The following is a 14143-nucleotide window of genomic DNA, read 5'->3' on the forward strand; positions in this document are numbered from 1 at the left end:
TAGCCCTGGCTGTCTTGGAACTCACTTTGTAGAACAGGCTGGCCTTGAACTCAGAAATCCGCCTGCCTCTGCCTCCCAAGTGCTGGGATTAAAGGTGTGAGCCACCACGCCCGACCTACAAATTAGTTTTCTATACTTACACTGAGAAAGTCTTTACTATTTCATCTAAATAAAGTGTTTTATATACTCTTTTAAAAAATTGGTTTATAAATACTATAGAAAAAGAAAGTCAACTCATGAGAAAGTGATCAGTTTACTTTAGAAATATATAAATAACAAAAAAGTCTGTTTTATGATTTTTGTCTTTAGAGATGAAGTTTTGTATTGCTGCTAACCAAGGAGCTACTTATTTATTAATGTATCTAACACGGAGTTTTCTTAGGTCGCCTAGGCAGACTTGAACTTGTATATGATCCTCCTGTCTCCCCTTTACAAGTCCTGGGATTACAGGTCAAAGGCACTAGGCCTTGCTGGAATGATTAAATACTAATAAATTTTACATTAATAATATTGAAAGATTTAAATTAGTGAGATTTTATAGAAAATATGATTAATCAGTTTTTGTTTGATTTTGTGTTCTGTGCGGGCTCAGAGTTAGTGCTCATGCATATTAGCAAGCACTGTACTAACGGAGCTGCATCTGTAGCCTACTGCATCTTTTGCATAGGATAAAATAATAATAATCTACATGTAAAAACTTTTAAAATTTTTATTCTTTTATTTACTTATTTACTTATTATGTATATAAGTGCTCTGCTGCATGTACGCACCTGCATGCCAGAAGAAGGCATTAGATCTGTTTATAGGTAGTCATGAGCCACAATGTGAGTACTGGGAACTGAACTCAGGACCTCTGGAAGAGCAGCCAGTGTGCTCTTAACCGCTGAGGCATCTCTCCAGTCCCCATAAAAACTAACTAAAGGTTTATTTATTTAATGTATATGAATGTTATGTCTGCATATGTATATGTGCACTACTTACATGTGGTACCTGGTACCCATAGAAGTCAAAAGAGGACATCAGATCTCCTGGAACGGGAGTTATAGATAGGTATGAGCTGCCATGTGCATGCTGGGAACTGAAACTGGGTCTTCTGAAGAAGTACTTTAACTGTTAATCTATGCTGTAGCCCCATAACCTACATTTCTATATTTGACAATAAAACATATCTTACAGATTTATACTATGATATATGTTAGATTATAAAGAAAGTAACCTCAGATACTCAGGAGTTGAGATAGGAAGTCCACAAGTTCAGGTAAGTTTAGCTGAGCTTCAGGGTGAATTCACCTTCAGCCTTGACAGCTTAGGGAGCTTTTAAAATAATCTTTTAAAATAAAGTAATTCAAAGAGTGCTGGTGAAACACCTCAGAGCATCATTAGGATGTACAGCTATGTTCAGCCCTCAGTGCCACAAACTAATAAATAAACACGTAGCATTGTCTTCAGTAGGTTAAGTCTTTGCTTTCATATGCACTTATATACTCCTACATTCTACTATGAACATGGAAGTTATTTTTTCACGTAAGTCCATTTGTAAGAGCATTTTTACAGAAACATTTGTTATTTGTTAGGCAGTATTTTATAGTGGAAAATGTTTAGATTTGGGAGTCAGATTTTACCTCTCGTCTTTATTATCTTGGAAAACCATCTAATTTTTAAAACTTCAGCTTTTTAATCTATTAAGTTGCTATTGCCTTGGCATGCACAAGAAAAAGAAACATGTAAAATAAGGTTATGTAGTAAAGTACTTACAAATTTTAATTATTATGTAAAATTTGTGGTTTAGTACCCTAAAATTCACACTCACTCAGATAATCTTTGTACTTGGGTATTTAAAGAGATAACAATATGGGAAAACCAGATTTAGAATATAACAGCTAAAAACTATAAAAGGAGAGCTGCTAGTTTCCCTCTGTAGTACTTAGATAAGAGACGGTAACTAACCCTAACTCTTTCCTTTCGTCTACTTTTCCCTCCCCTTCCTTCCCCTCCTTGCCCTCCCTTCTTTCCTTCTTTTCTTTTCTTTCTTCCTTTTGTAAGGGAAATAAATGGGGGCACATACAGATGATGACACATACTTGAACTTAAAAGTAATATTAAATAAATATTAAAAAAGGAGAAAAAACTAAAAAAAAAAAATAACAGCTTGAAGAGTTGAACATCACAAGTAAAAATGTTTATGCAAAGCCAGGCATAGTGGCACACACCTTTAATTCCAGCACTTGGAATGCAGAGGCAGGAGAATCTCTGTTCCAGGCCAGCCTGTTGTACCTACATACAGAGTTCCAGGACAGCCATGACTACATAGAGGGACACTGTCTCACAAAACCAAACCAAACCAAAAGAACCATGTAGATTTAGGTATTATACTTTCACTTGAAATTTGTTTATAGTTAAAGAAGCTGAAAAATAGAAAGTAAAGTTCCTGAAGGGAAAGGCTGAAGACTATAAATGGAACAATTGACTTTGGGTAATAGAAGAGTTGAAGAGCTACAAGTTTCCCTGATGTGATGGTGTGATTTTAAATATTAAATAATTAGCTGGGCGGTGGTGGCGCACGCCTTTAATCCCAGCACTCGGGAGGCAGAGGCAGGCGGATTTCTGAGTTCGAGGCCAGCCTGGTCTACAGAGTGAGTTCCAGGACAGCCAGGGCTATACAGAGAAACCCTGTCTCGAAAAACTAAAAAAAAAAAAAAATCCCCCCAAATTAAAAATGTTCTAGCTTAGTGTTCTTAGCTAAGTATGAGAAGTATGGAGAACATCAAGCTTACTCAGGAAGTGAAAAGCAGGCTAAACAGAGGTAGTAAATGGATTCTTATTGTTTAGTTTTGTATTAGTAAAATTACAGGTTTCTTTGTTTGTTTTTCTCTGAGACAGTCTCACTATGTAACTCTGGATGACTTAGAACTTATTGTGTTGATGATGCTGGCTTCAAACTAAAAGAGATAGGCTTGCCTTTGTCTCATGAAAGTTACTGGGTTTTTTGTTTATTTTAAACACATGAGGCTGTTTAGTTAGGTTGATAGCAGTTTAGAACACCAGTTTGTGAGGATATGTCCCATTTGTCAAGGAGAACTGAGGTTGCACGTAGCCCTGGAGCTGAGGAACAGCCTTGGTCTTTGGCAAAATCTGCGAGTTTGTAGTTCTGATTAACCTTGCTCTGCACTGTACTCTCATATTCCTCCTTTTCCGTTTTGAAGATCTTGCCTTCCTGGTACCTGGGCTTGCACAGCTGGTTCTTTTGAAGTAAGCATCAGCCAGGTGTTTGGGAATTTTAACCTTGCTGATACTATCTTTTGTAGAGGTGGCAATGACAAACTTCTGCACAGAGGAACTTGGTTGAGGGCAAGAGGTCCAGTCACAAGTAGCAAGCCACTGCCCAACTGCTTCAGGAAAACCACTCTTTTTCCTCTGTGGCCCCAGTGAGAATGATCAGGACAGTCCCAGGAGTGATGCTGGCAGGCAGCCTTCTCATGTGCTGACAGAAAGGCTTTTTTGCCATGGCTCAGCAGCTTCTGAGACACATCTTTGGTAGGATAATACCTAGGCATTTTTCAAAGCTTAACCACTTAGGTACCACCATTCTTGTCACCACCAACTTTTTTTGTGACAGTAGCAAGGATCTTTTTTTTTTCTTCTTTTCAACCTTGGACTTGGCAGCTGAGTATTTCCTTTTGTACAAGGGCTTTCTGGAATACATAGCAGATCGGGAGTACCTGCCAATTCCTCTAACTAGGGCAGGGTTTCAGCTGCAATGGGGCTTCCCTTTCCTGGGCTTTTTAGCTTTAGGGTTACCCTTTTTTGGCTGCACCAGTGGCTGGGGCATCAGTGGCGACAGCACTGCCACCAGCCTTCTTGGCTGGAGGTTTCTTCTCTTTTGTATTGGACTTGGCTTTTTTTGCCTGCCATCTTGAAAGATGGGAAAGAGCTTGTTTTTTTTTTTTTTTTTTTAAGTAACTTAAAAATTAACTTTTGCATGGATTATTGAATTGAGTATCTAACATTTTATACTATAGATTGTTTTTTTTTAAAAAAAGATTTATTTATTATACATAAGTACACTGTAGCTGTCTTCAGACACACCAGAAGAGAGCATCAGATCTCATTACAGGTGGTTGTGAGCCACCATGTGGTTGCTGGGATTTGAACTCAGGACCTATGGAAGAGCAGTCAGTGCTCTTACCCACCGAGCCATCTCGCCAGCCCTAGATTGGTTTTATAAGACTTGTAATCTTTAGAAATTTATTGTTCAGTATAAGGATGCTTCTCTACTGTTTTCCAGATTAGGAGGTAGAATTGCCTATACATAGGAATGTATGTATGTTTCAAAGTTGATAAGTATTTATGTTATATTTTGTTTCTGTTGTTGGAATGAGAAAGTTATTGTAGTAAAACCAAACCCCACAGTAAAGCTTGATACTCTGTTTTGGTTTTTAAAAAAATCTACTTCCATGCTAGGAAAAATGATTCATTTGGTACCCACTAGGCACTATTACATACTGTATACATATCTGTATCTCAGCACTGGGGAGATGGAGACAGGTGGAATCTTGGAACTCTTTGTCTAGCTAGTCTAGCCAAAACGATGAGCTCACTGTGAGACCCTGTTCCAAAAAAATGAAGTGGAGAACAATTGAGGATGAGACTTCAAGTTGACCATTGGCCTCCAAATGCATGGATAGGTAGCCATGTACACATATATAAAAGCATGTACACCACATGTGTCCATACACATACACGACACATACCCGTGTGCGTGTCCACATGTACATAAATTTGCTTAAAGATTAATTTCTCAATGTAAAGAATTCCTTTTATTATTTCTTTTAAACGGTAGAGCTGAGCGACAAAGGAATGAAGCCCTCTATAATGCAGAAGAGCTGAGTAAAGCCTTCCAGCTGTACAAAGAAAAAGTGGCTGAAAAACTGGAAAAGGTGAGAGAAGTGTTTGTTCAAACTCAGTGTCTTGTGTTACTGTCCATAGTTAAAAGTGGATAATTCATAGAATGTTTTTTTAATAAGATTTATTTATTATTATATCTAAGTACACTGTAGCTGTCTTCAGATACACCAGAAAAGGGTGTCAAATCTCATTACCGATGGTTGTGAACCACCATGTGGTTGCTGGGATTTGAACTCAGGACCTTCAGAAGAGCAGTCAGTGCTCTTAACCACTGAACCATCTCTCCAGCCTACATAGGATGTTTTTACCTATGGAATAATAATTCTAAAGATTTTATTCATAATAAAATAACATTTTTATTTTAATTGGGAATGGTGGTGCACTCCAAAATCCCAGCACTCAGGAGGCAGAGGCAGGTGGATCTCTGTGAGTTCAAAGCCAGCCTGCTGCTGTACAGAGCTAGTTCTAAAACAGTCAAGGCTACAACAAACCAAAACCAACCAAACAAAAAAAACCCAAACCAAACTAAAACAAAAACCCTATTTTGGAAACAAAACAAAACAAAACAACAACAACAACAAAATCCCCAAACTTTTATTTCAAATTGATTTTTATTTTGTGTGTCTGTATGTTTTTAATCATTTTAGTTTTTAAAATTACATATTTGGGAGGTGGGAGGCTATATGCACATGAGTGTAGGTGCCCATGGAGGCCAGAAGAACGTTTTGGATCCCCTCGTACTCAAGTTCCAGGCAACTGGGAAATGAACTTGGGTCCTCTGCAATAGCAGTACCTGTTCTTAACCACTGGATTCTCTCCAGCTCTGTTTATCTTTTGAGATGACCTTTCATGAAGTTGTTCACAGTGCTTCTGCCTCAGCCTCTGAAGTAGCTGGGATTATAGCTACTTGGAACATTATGTCCAACAATATAAAAGTTTCTAAAATATTAGTAAGGAAGATGCTTACCAGTGGCACACCTCTTTCAATAAGGCCACACTTCCCAATCCTTCCCAAACAGTTCTATCAAACACGAGTCTGAGGGAGTTAGTCTCATTTAAACCAGTGCATATGGGTTCCAGGGAAGAAACTTAGGTTGTCAGGCTTGCATTGTTAAACAGAAAGTACCCATGCCCACTGAGCTACCTTGTTTGCCACTTGTATTGCAGTTTCATTGGGAATATTTTAAATTTTCAAAAATTACATTTCTGACTGGTAAGATGGCTCATTGGTTAAGAGCACTGACTGCTCTTCCAGAGGTCATGAGTTCAAATCCCAGAAACCATAGCCCTGGAGTGAGCAGGGGTCTGGAGAAAGCAGAGGTTGGGGGTAGGCAGGGAGTGGGGGAGCAAGAGGGAGAAAGGGAAGGGGAAAAAAGAATGAAAAAAATTGTATTTCTGAAACACATGGATTGAGTTACTTGCATGTGTAATCCCTATTTGAATTGCTTGCCTTGTTCATGTTTAACCTGAGCATTTTGCCTTCAGGTGACATCATTCTTGCCAATCTGTTACTGGCCCTTAAGCATTTCTGAATAAATAGTAACATCTTCCTCTCTGTCTTTTGTGTATATTGTTTCTTTTTACTACAGTACCAGGGACTTAAATATAAGGAATACTTAGCCTATTCCTGTTTCTTTCCAATATCACTACTCATAGTTTTACCTTGAAACAATGTAAAACTTATGATTATAGTAGTATATTCACTTAAAACAATTTTTTGTTTTAGGTTCAAATTGAAGAAGAAATATTAGAGAGAAATCTTAGTAACTGTGAAAAGGAAAATAAAAGGCTTCAAGAAAAGTGTAATCTGTATAAAAGTGAACTTGAAATTTTGAAAGAGAAATTCAGGTACTTTATTATGGAAAAATAATTTTGATGTGCAAGTGGGAAAAAAGGAAACATTTAAAAACACATTTTTATTGTAAATATGGACTGTTTAGTAATGGAGAAGGCTAAGATTTGTGACTGAAAATTTCTAGGTATAAAACTAATTTTAATATAAGACATCTTAATTCTAACACATTTATAAATATAGAATAATGCAGATTAATACAGACAAAATGTTTTTAGAGTGTAATTACATTAGCTAGCTAGTAAAGATGCTTAAATAGGAAGAAAATTACTCAGTACAATTTTTTTCATTTATAAAAAAGAGCAGGCTCAAAAAGAATACCCATTATTTTTCTATAGTCAAGAAGGTAGATTAGGGACTGCTGAGGTGTCTTGTCAGATAGAGACACTTACTGCATAAATCTGCTGATCTGAGTTTGATTGCTGGCACCCCATAAAAGGAGAAGGAGAGAACCAATTCCACATAGTTGTCCTTCAACTTTTACAAAAGTGCTGTGGCACATGCTGGCCCCAGTCTCTGTCTCTCTCTGTCCCTTACTTCCTCACACACACTAATAATGATGATCAATGAATTTTAAAAATTTAAGTTAAATTAGGTTAAAGATGTTAACTGGGTCTTCTGACTTTGGTGTTCTATACAACATAATTTTTTCACAACTAATAATTTTGGTCAAGTTTCAGAAGGTAATAATCCATTTTTATAATCTGAGACTCAAGGTGGAGAGAACAATCAATATTTTTTTCTGTCTAATTGTATCATTATAGCACATTTTCCTTAAGGTGGATACATTTAGTATTTTGGTAGACAAGATAAAGTTACTAGAGTAATTCCTGGAGCCTCATGCTATCAATTATAGCTGTATATCTATCAGTATATATGTTTTGTGTGTATATATATATATATTCCTGGAGCCTCATGCTATCAATTATAGCTGTATATCTATCAGTATATATGCTTTGTGTGTATATATATATATATATTCCTGGAGCCTCATGCTATCAATTATAGCTGTATATCTATCAGTATATATGCTTTGTGTGTGTGTATATATATATATATGTATATATATATTGTCTTATATTTTATAAAATAGCTTTTGAACAGATCTTGTTTTTATTTTAAAGTGTGTGTGTATGCCTGTTTTAGGAGTGAGGAGTTGTGCTTGTGAGTACAGTGTGTGTGCCTGTTTTAGGAGTGAGGAGTTGTGCTTGTGAGTACAGTGTGTGTGCCTGTTTTAGGGGTGAGGAATTGTGCTTGTGAGAACAGTGTCTTTGGAGATCAGAAGAGGGCACTGGATTTCTAAAGCTAGAGTTACAGACACTGAGCCACTTGACATGGGTGCTGGGATTGGAACTTACGTCCCCATGTTAGAGTAGCAGAGGCTTTTCATTTCTGAGTTGTTTCCCCAGCCTTTGTTTTTCTTTTCTAAGTACCAACTTTTTGTCTCATTGATTCTTTGCATTTGTTTGTTTCCATTTCAGTAATTCCCTGCTTTCTTTTTCCAAGATGACTTCACTGTGTAACAGCCCTGGGTATCCTGGAACTCTCTCTGTACACCAGAGCTGCCTGCCTCTGCCTCCCAAATTCTGGGATTAAAGGCCAGCTCCTCTATTCCCAGCACTTTCTGCCCGGTTTTAATTATTTATTCCGATTCTTTTATGAGTTTGGTTTGTTTTTTCAGACTTTTCTTTTCAATACAGGGTTTCTCTGTGTAGCCCTGGATGTACTGGGACCTACTCTGTAGATCAGGCTGGCCTTAGATCTACCTGATTCTACCTCCTGAGATTAAAGATGTACAGCACCGTGCCCAGCATAAATATTTTTCTTTGCAATTTGTTTTCAGAGGAAATTCTGTCTAGAGACATAAAGTTTAAGCAGAGTTTGCTTAGCAAAGCAAAGCAAAACAAGCACACTGTAAAGAGAGATTGGAGTGAGTTGTCCTGAGGCGGCTGGATAGTAGCCATTAGTCCTCTGTGTGGATACTTAAAATATTTTTGTAGTGGATGACATATTCATGTGGGTGTAGTAACCTTTTTTCCCTCCCAGATCATGGTGATCAAGATCTCCACAATCCTCTTGAAAGTTCACAAAGATGAGAGGGGCACAGTTGTCAAATCCACAATGTGGTAAAGATCCTTTGAGTATACAGTGTTTTGTCAGTAAGCATGCGTGGCAGTTAGGAAAGTGCCCTGGCACCTCAGGAAGACTACAACTGCAGCTTTAAGTACGTTTAACCACAATGAGGCATTCTTAGAGTCAGGACACAGCTCTCTCTAGTTCCCTGCTTACCTCAGAGCTTAACCCTCATCGACCAGGTGTTATCATCCTTTTCTCCTTTCTTTCTCACACTGTAGCCCAGGCTGGTCGAGAGGCACTGTATCGCTCAGGCTCTGCTCAAACGCAGAATAGCTGTTTTGTCTTCATCTCTTGGTTGCTGGTAATACATGTGGGCTACTATGCCTGTCCTCTCATCCTTGTATCCCTAGGATAAATGCCACTGGGTCATTGTAACTAATCTTCAGTATGGGCTGTATTCAGTGGACTGGCATTTTGTTGAGGATTTTTGCTATTTTTATGTAGGATATTGGCCTATACTTTCCCCTTTTTTGTTGTGTCCTTGGCTTAAGTGAGAGTATTTAAAGGTGATTATTGAAAATGTGTGCATATTTCACTTTAATGCTTTTTTCTTCACAGGGAGTTAAAAGAAGAACATTACAGTGGAAAAGAAAAATTAATGATTATGGCAATGAAAAACTCAGAAGTCATGTCACAGTTAACTGAATCTAGACAATGTATTCTGAAGCTAGAGAGTGAGTTAGAGGACAAAGATGAACTATTACGAGAAAAGTTTTCTTTATTGAATGAAAATCGAGAATTGAAGGTTCGTGTTGCAACACAGAATGAACGACTAGAGTTGTGTCAGCAGGACATTGATAATTCAAGGGTGGAACTGAAGAGTTTAGAAAAACTGATAACCCAGATACCAGTAAGTATGTTTGAAAAGGAATCTAGCCCACCTGACTGTGCAGTGGAAAAGGAACCTGCTCTGTTAAAGAGTGTCAGTCATTCTGTGGCTGCTTTCCTAGCTTCTGTCCTCGCCCTTGCTTGCTCAGTAGTGCTTTCATCTGGTACCTATTTCCTCACATTCACCTTTCTTACCCTTTCACCCTTTCTTGCCCTCTGAGATGCATATATAGGAACTGCACAGAAATTTTGAAGAGTTTTATTGAAGGATTATTTATGTGTTGAAAATTCAAGCCTTTAAAGTATACTATTGCTGGGCAGTGTTGATGCATGCCTTTAATCCCAGCACTTGGGAGGCAGAAGCAGGCGGATTTCTGAGTTTGAGGCCAGCCTGGTCTACAGAGTTCCAGGACAGCCAAGGCTACCTATCTCGAAACCCTATCTCGAAAAACAAAAACAAAAACAAAACAAAACAAAAGTATACTACTGAGCTGAGTTTTAGGTACGTAACTGGTTTGTAGCAGTCATTGCAATCCAGTCTTACATATTTTTATTATACCTAAAACTTCCTTGTGCCTCTTTACAATTAATGCACCCCACTCTCGGAAACCAATAATAGTTTGAATTTCTATGGGTTTGTCTTTTCTGGACATTTCATATGAATATAGTTATAACAGCATGTGAATTTTCTTGCATCTGTTTTCATACTTTAAGGGTCATTCATATCAAGACATATTAGTATTTTATTTCTTTTTAGTTTTGAATGGTATTCAATTGTGTGCATGTATTGTGTCTTATTTAGGCAGTGGTTGGTGAACATTTGGACTATTTCTGCTTTTAGTCTATGTAAATCATGCTGCTGTGAATATTGGCATAGAAGTCTGTTTGTTAGCATGGTCTAATTTTTCTTGGATAGATACGTCCTAGTAAAATTTCTTGGAAATAAACTGTTTAGAATTTTTCCAACACCAGTTCTTCCTCTGCATCTCTGTTGACATTTGTTGTATGTCTTACTTATCCCTCCTAGTTATGTGAGCTGGTGTTTCATTATCATTTTCATTTTTATTTTTTGATTGCTAATGTTGAACAGTGTTATATATTATTAAATAGTGTACAATTTTAAATATTCATGTGTGTCAGTGAGATTAGATAGGTAAAGAAATTTGACATTGACAGGTATGAAATAGGTAAGAATGAGAAAGTGATACACATGTCATGGTTTGTTTCACTTCGGAATGGATGGTAGATTGCATGGCAGATTTTACGAGTTTTAAAGTATTGTCAGTCATGGAAGTATGAAGCTGAAAGGAACTTGGAAATCATCAGATTTGATAATGTTATTTGACTAGTGAAAAAATATGGGTGCAGGGAAATACTAGCCTAACAATCGGTTATTGTTTGAAGTTTTTAGTCATTGGGTGTTTTCTTCATAGTTCTTCATCATAACTACTTTTTAAAATTCTCTATTATTTTGAAATTTATGTGTATTCTTTCTATCCATATCTTAAATATTGCTATTATAAATGCATCTAGAATGACTTTGCTTAATGAGTTTTGAAAATACTGTATACATTGTTATTTGTGCTTATTATATTTTGAAATGTATTCATATTGATTTATATAACTCAAACATGCTTATACAGTCTATTGATAAATACCAGATTGTTTCCATGAAATTGATAGTTTTCCAAACTGAGTGTTAAGAAGAAAACAGTTGTATCACATATATATTTTATGTTTATAAGTGTTTGTTTTTACACTTGCAGTTAAAAAGAGAAATAGTTGGCTTTAGGTCATCTCTTTGTAAGCACCAGAGGAGTAATGTTTCTGACAAGGAGGACAAATGCATTGGCTGCTGTGAGGCAAATAAACTCATGATTTCTGAATTGAGGTATAGTTTTTCAATTTTTTATAAGATTTTTTTTAAGATTTATTTTTTATTTTATGTATATGTGTATACTGTAGCTGTCTTCAGAGACATCAGAAGAGGGCATCATTTCCCATTACAGATGGTTGTGAGCCACCATGTGGTTGCTGGGAATTGAACTCAGGACCTCTGGAAGAGCAGTCAGTGCTCTTAACCAATGTGCCATCTCTCCAGCCCCATTTCTTTCTTCCTTTCCTTCTCTTTCCCTTTCCCTCTTTCTTTCTTTCTTTCTTTCTTTCTTTCTTTCTTTCTTTCTTTCTTTCTTTCTTTCTTTCTTTCTTTCTCTCTCTCTCTTTCTCTCTCTCTCTTTCTTTCTCTCTCTCTCTCTCTCTCTCTTTCTTTCTTTCTTTCTTTCTTTCTTATACTTTTCAATTTTTAAAGTTATAGTAAATAGAATGTTTTCTTGGTCTTTTAAATTAAAATGGTTAGTTGATTAGTTTAAAAAATTTAAGAAATTCCAGAGAATCTTATAAAAATACTTGCTACCCAAGTTAAACTTGGTTCTTTTTTGTGTGTGGCTGTTTAAACTCTATTCTAAACAACTGCAACAACAAAAAATTACAAGTTGTAAAATACTTTGACTCTTTAACAGTCTCATGTGAATGTTTCTTTGATATGAATTATTTGAAGTGGAATTTATAAGTTGTAGAATATATATTTTCAATTTTAGTAGCTTTTATTATGTTTTTAAAGAGGCTGAAGTGGTTTATAGCCCAACTAGTGGCTTGTGAGAACTTTAGTATCTTAGCTAGGGCGCAGTGATGCATGCTTAAATCCCAGAACTTCGGAGGCAAGGCAAGCAGATCTCTGAGTTCGAGGCCAGCTTGGTATACAGAGCAAGTTCCAGGACAAGGTCTACAGAGAAATGCTTTCTCAAAACAAAAACAGAAATAAAATCTTTTATTTATTTTTTTACACTCCAGATTTTATCTGCACCCCTGCCCTCACAACCTTCCCTGGTCCACCCTCTTACTGTTCCACATCCCATATCTCCTCCCCACCCAACTGACTTCTAAACTCCCTGGGGCCTCCAGTCTCTTGAGGGTTAGGTGCATCATCTCTGATTGAACACAGACCCAGCAGTACTCTACTGTATATGTGTTGGGGGCCTCATATCAGCTGGTGTATGCTGCCTGTTTGGTGGTCCACTGTTTGATAGATCTTGGGGGTCCAGATTAATTGAGACTGCTGGTCCTCCTACAGGGTCACCCTCCTCCTCAGCTTCTTTCTGCCTTTCTCCAATTCAGCCACAGGGTTCAGCAGCTTCTGTCCATTTGTTGGGTGCAAATATCTGCATCTGACTCTTTCAGCTGTTTGTTGGGTCTTCTGGAGTGCAGTCATGCTACATCCCTTTTTGTGAGTACTCCATAACCTCAGTAATAGTGTCAGGCCTTGGGACCTCTCCTTGAGCTGGATCCCACTTTGGGCCTGTCGCTGGACCTTTTCTTCAGGCTCCTCTCCATTTCCATCCCTGTAATTCTTTCACACAGGAACACTTATGGGTCTGAGTTTTGACTGTGGGATGGTAACCCCTCCCTCATTTGATGTCTTGTCTTCCTGTTGGAGATGGGCACTATAAATTCCCTCTCCCTACTGTCAGGCATTTCATCTAAGGTCCCTCCCTTTGAGTCCTGAGAGTCTCTCACCTCCCAGGTCTCTAGTGTATTCTGGAGGGTCCCTCCAACCTCCTACCTCCTGAGGTTGCCTATTTACATTCTTTCTGCTGGCCCTCAGGGCTTCAGTCTTTTTCTTTACCCAATACCAGATCAAATTCCCCTCTCCCTCAGCATCCCCATCCACTTTCCCTCCTAAGTCCCACCCTCCCTCCCCACTTGTGATTGCTTCTTTCTCCCAAGTGGGACTGAGGCGTCCTCACTTGGGCACTTCAGCTTGTTGACCTTTATGAGTTCTGTGAACTGTATCTTGGGTATTCTGTACTTTTTTTTTTCTTGGCTAATATCCACTTATTAGTACATATCATGCATGTCCTTTTGGGTCTGAGTAACCTCACTCAGGATGATATTTTCTAGTTGCATCCATTTGCCTGCAAAACTCAGGATGTCCTGTTTTTAATAACTGAGTAGTATTCCGTTGTGTAATTGAACCACATTTTTTGTATCCATTTTTCTGTTGTGAGACATCTGGGTTGTTTACAGCTTCTGGCTATCACAAATAAGGTTGCTACGAACATAATGGAACATTTGCTCCTGTGGCATGGTGGGGCATCTTTTGGGTATATTCCCAAGAGTGGTATAGCTGAGTCTTCAGGTAGATCTAATTTTCTGAGGAACCTCCAGATTGATTTCCAGAGTGGTTGTACCAGTTTGCAGTCCCACAAGCAATGGAGGAGTGTTCCTCTTTCTCCACATCCTCAACAACATGTGTTGTCACCTGAGGTTTTGATCTTAGCCATTCTGATTGGTGTAAGGTAGACTCTTTAGGTCGTTTGTTTTTTTTTTTTTTTTTTTTTTTTTTTTTTTTTTTTTTTTTTTTTT

General features: G+C 37.7%; 1 protein-coding gene and 1 pseudogene across 2 annotated transcripts in view; one reads left to right on the top strand and one right to left on the bottom strand.

Annotated features, from left to right (window-relative positions):
• Positions 1–14143, top strand: part of Ccdc18 (coiled-coil domain containing 18) — a 98265-nt gene that overhangs the window by 17213 nt on the left and 66909 nt on the right. For both annotated transcript variants that reach the window (XM_029478044.1, XM_029478045.1), the window contains 4 exons: positions 4841–4937; positions 6632–6753; positions 9452–9743; positions 11488–11612. In XM_029478044.1, coding sequence (XP_029333904.1) covers positions 4841–4937; positions 6632–6753; positions 9452–9743; positions 11488–11612 — 636 coding nt within the window. The remainder of the gene's footprint in view (positions 1–4840; positions 4938–6631; positions 6754–9451; positions 9744–11487; positions 11613–14143) is intronic.
• On the bottom strand, positions 3034–4198 carry LOC110294089 (annotated as a pseudogene).

This window comes from Mus caroli, chromosome 5, assembly GCF_900094665.2.
Source record: "Mus caroli chromosome 5, CAROLI_EIJ_v1.1, whole genome shotgun sequence".
Lineage (NCBI taxonomy): Eukaryota > Metazoa > Chordata > Mammalia > Rodentia > Muridae > Mus > Mus caroli.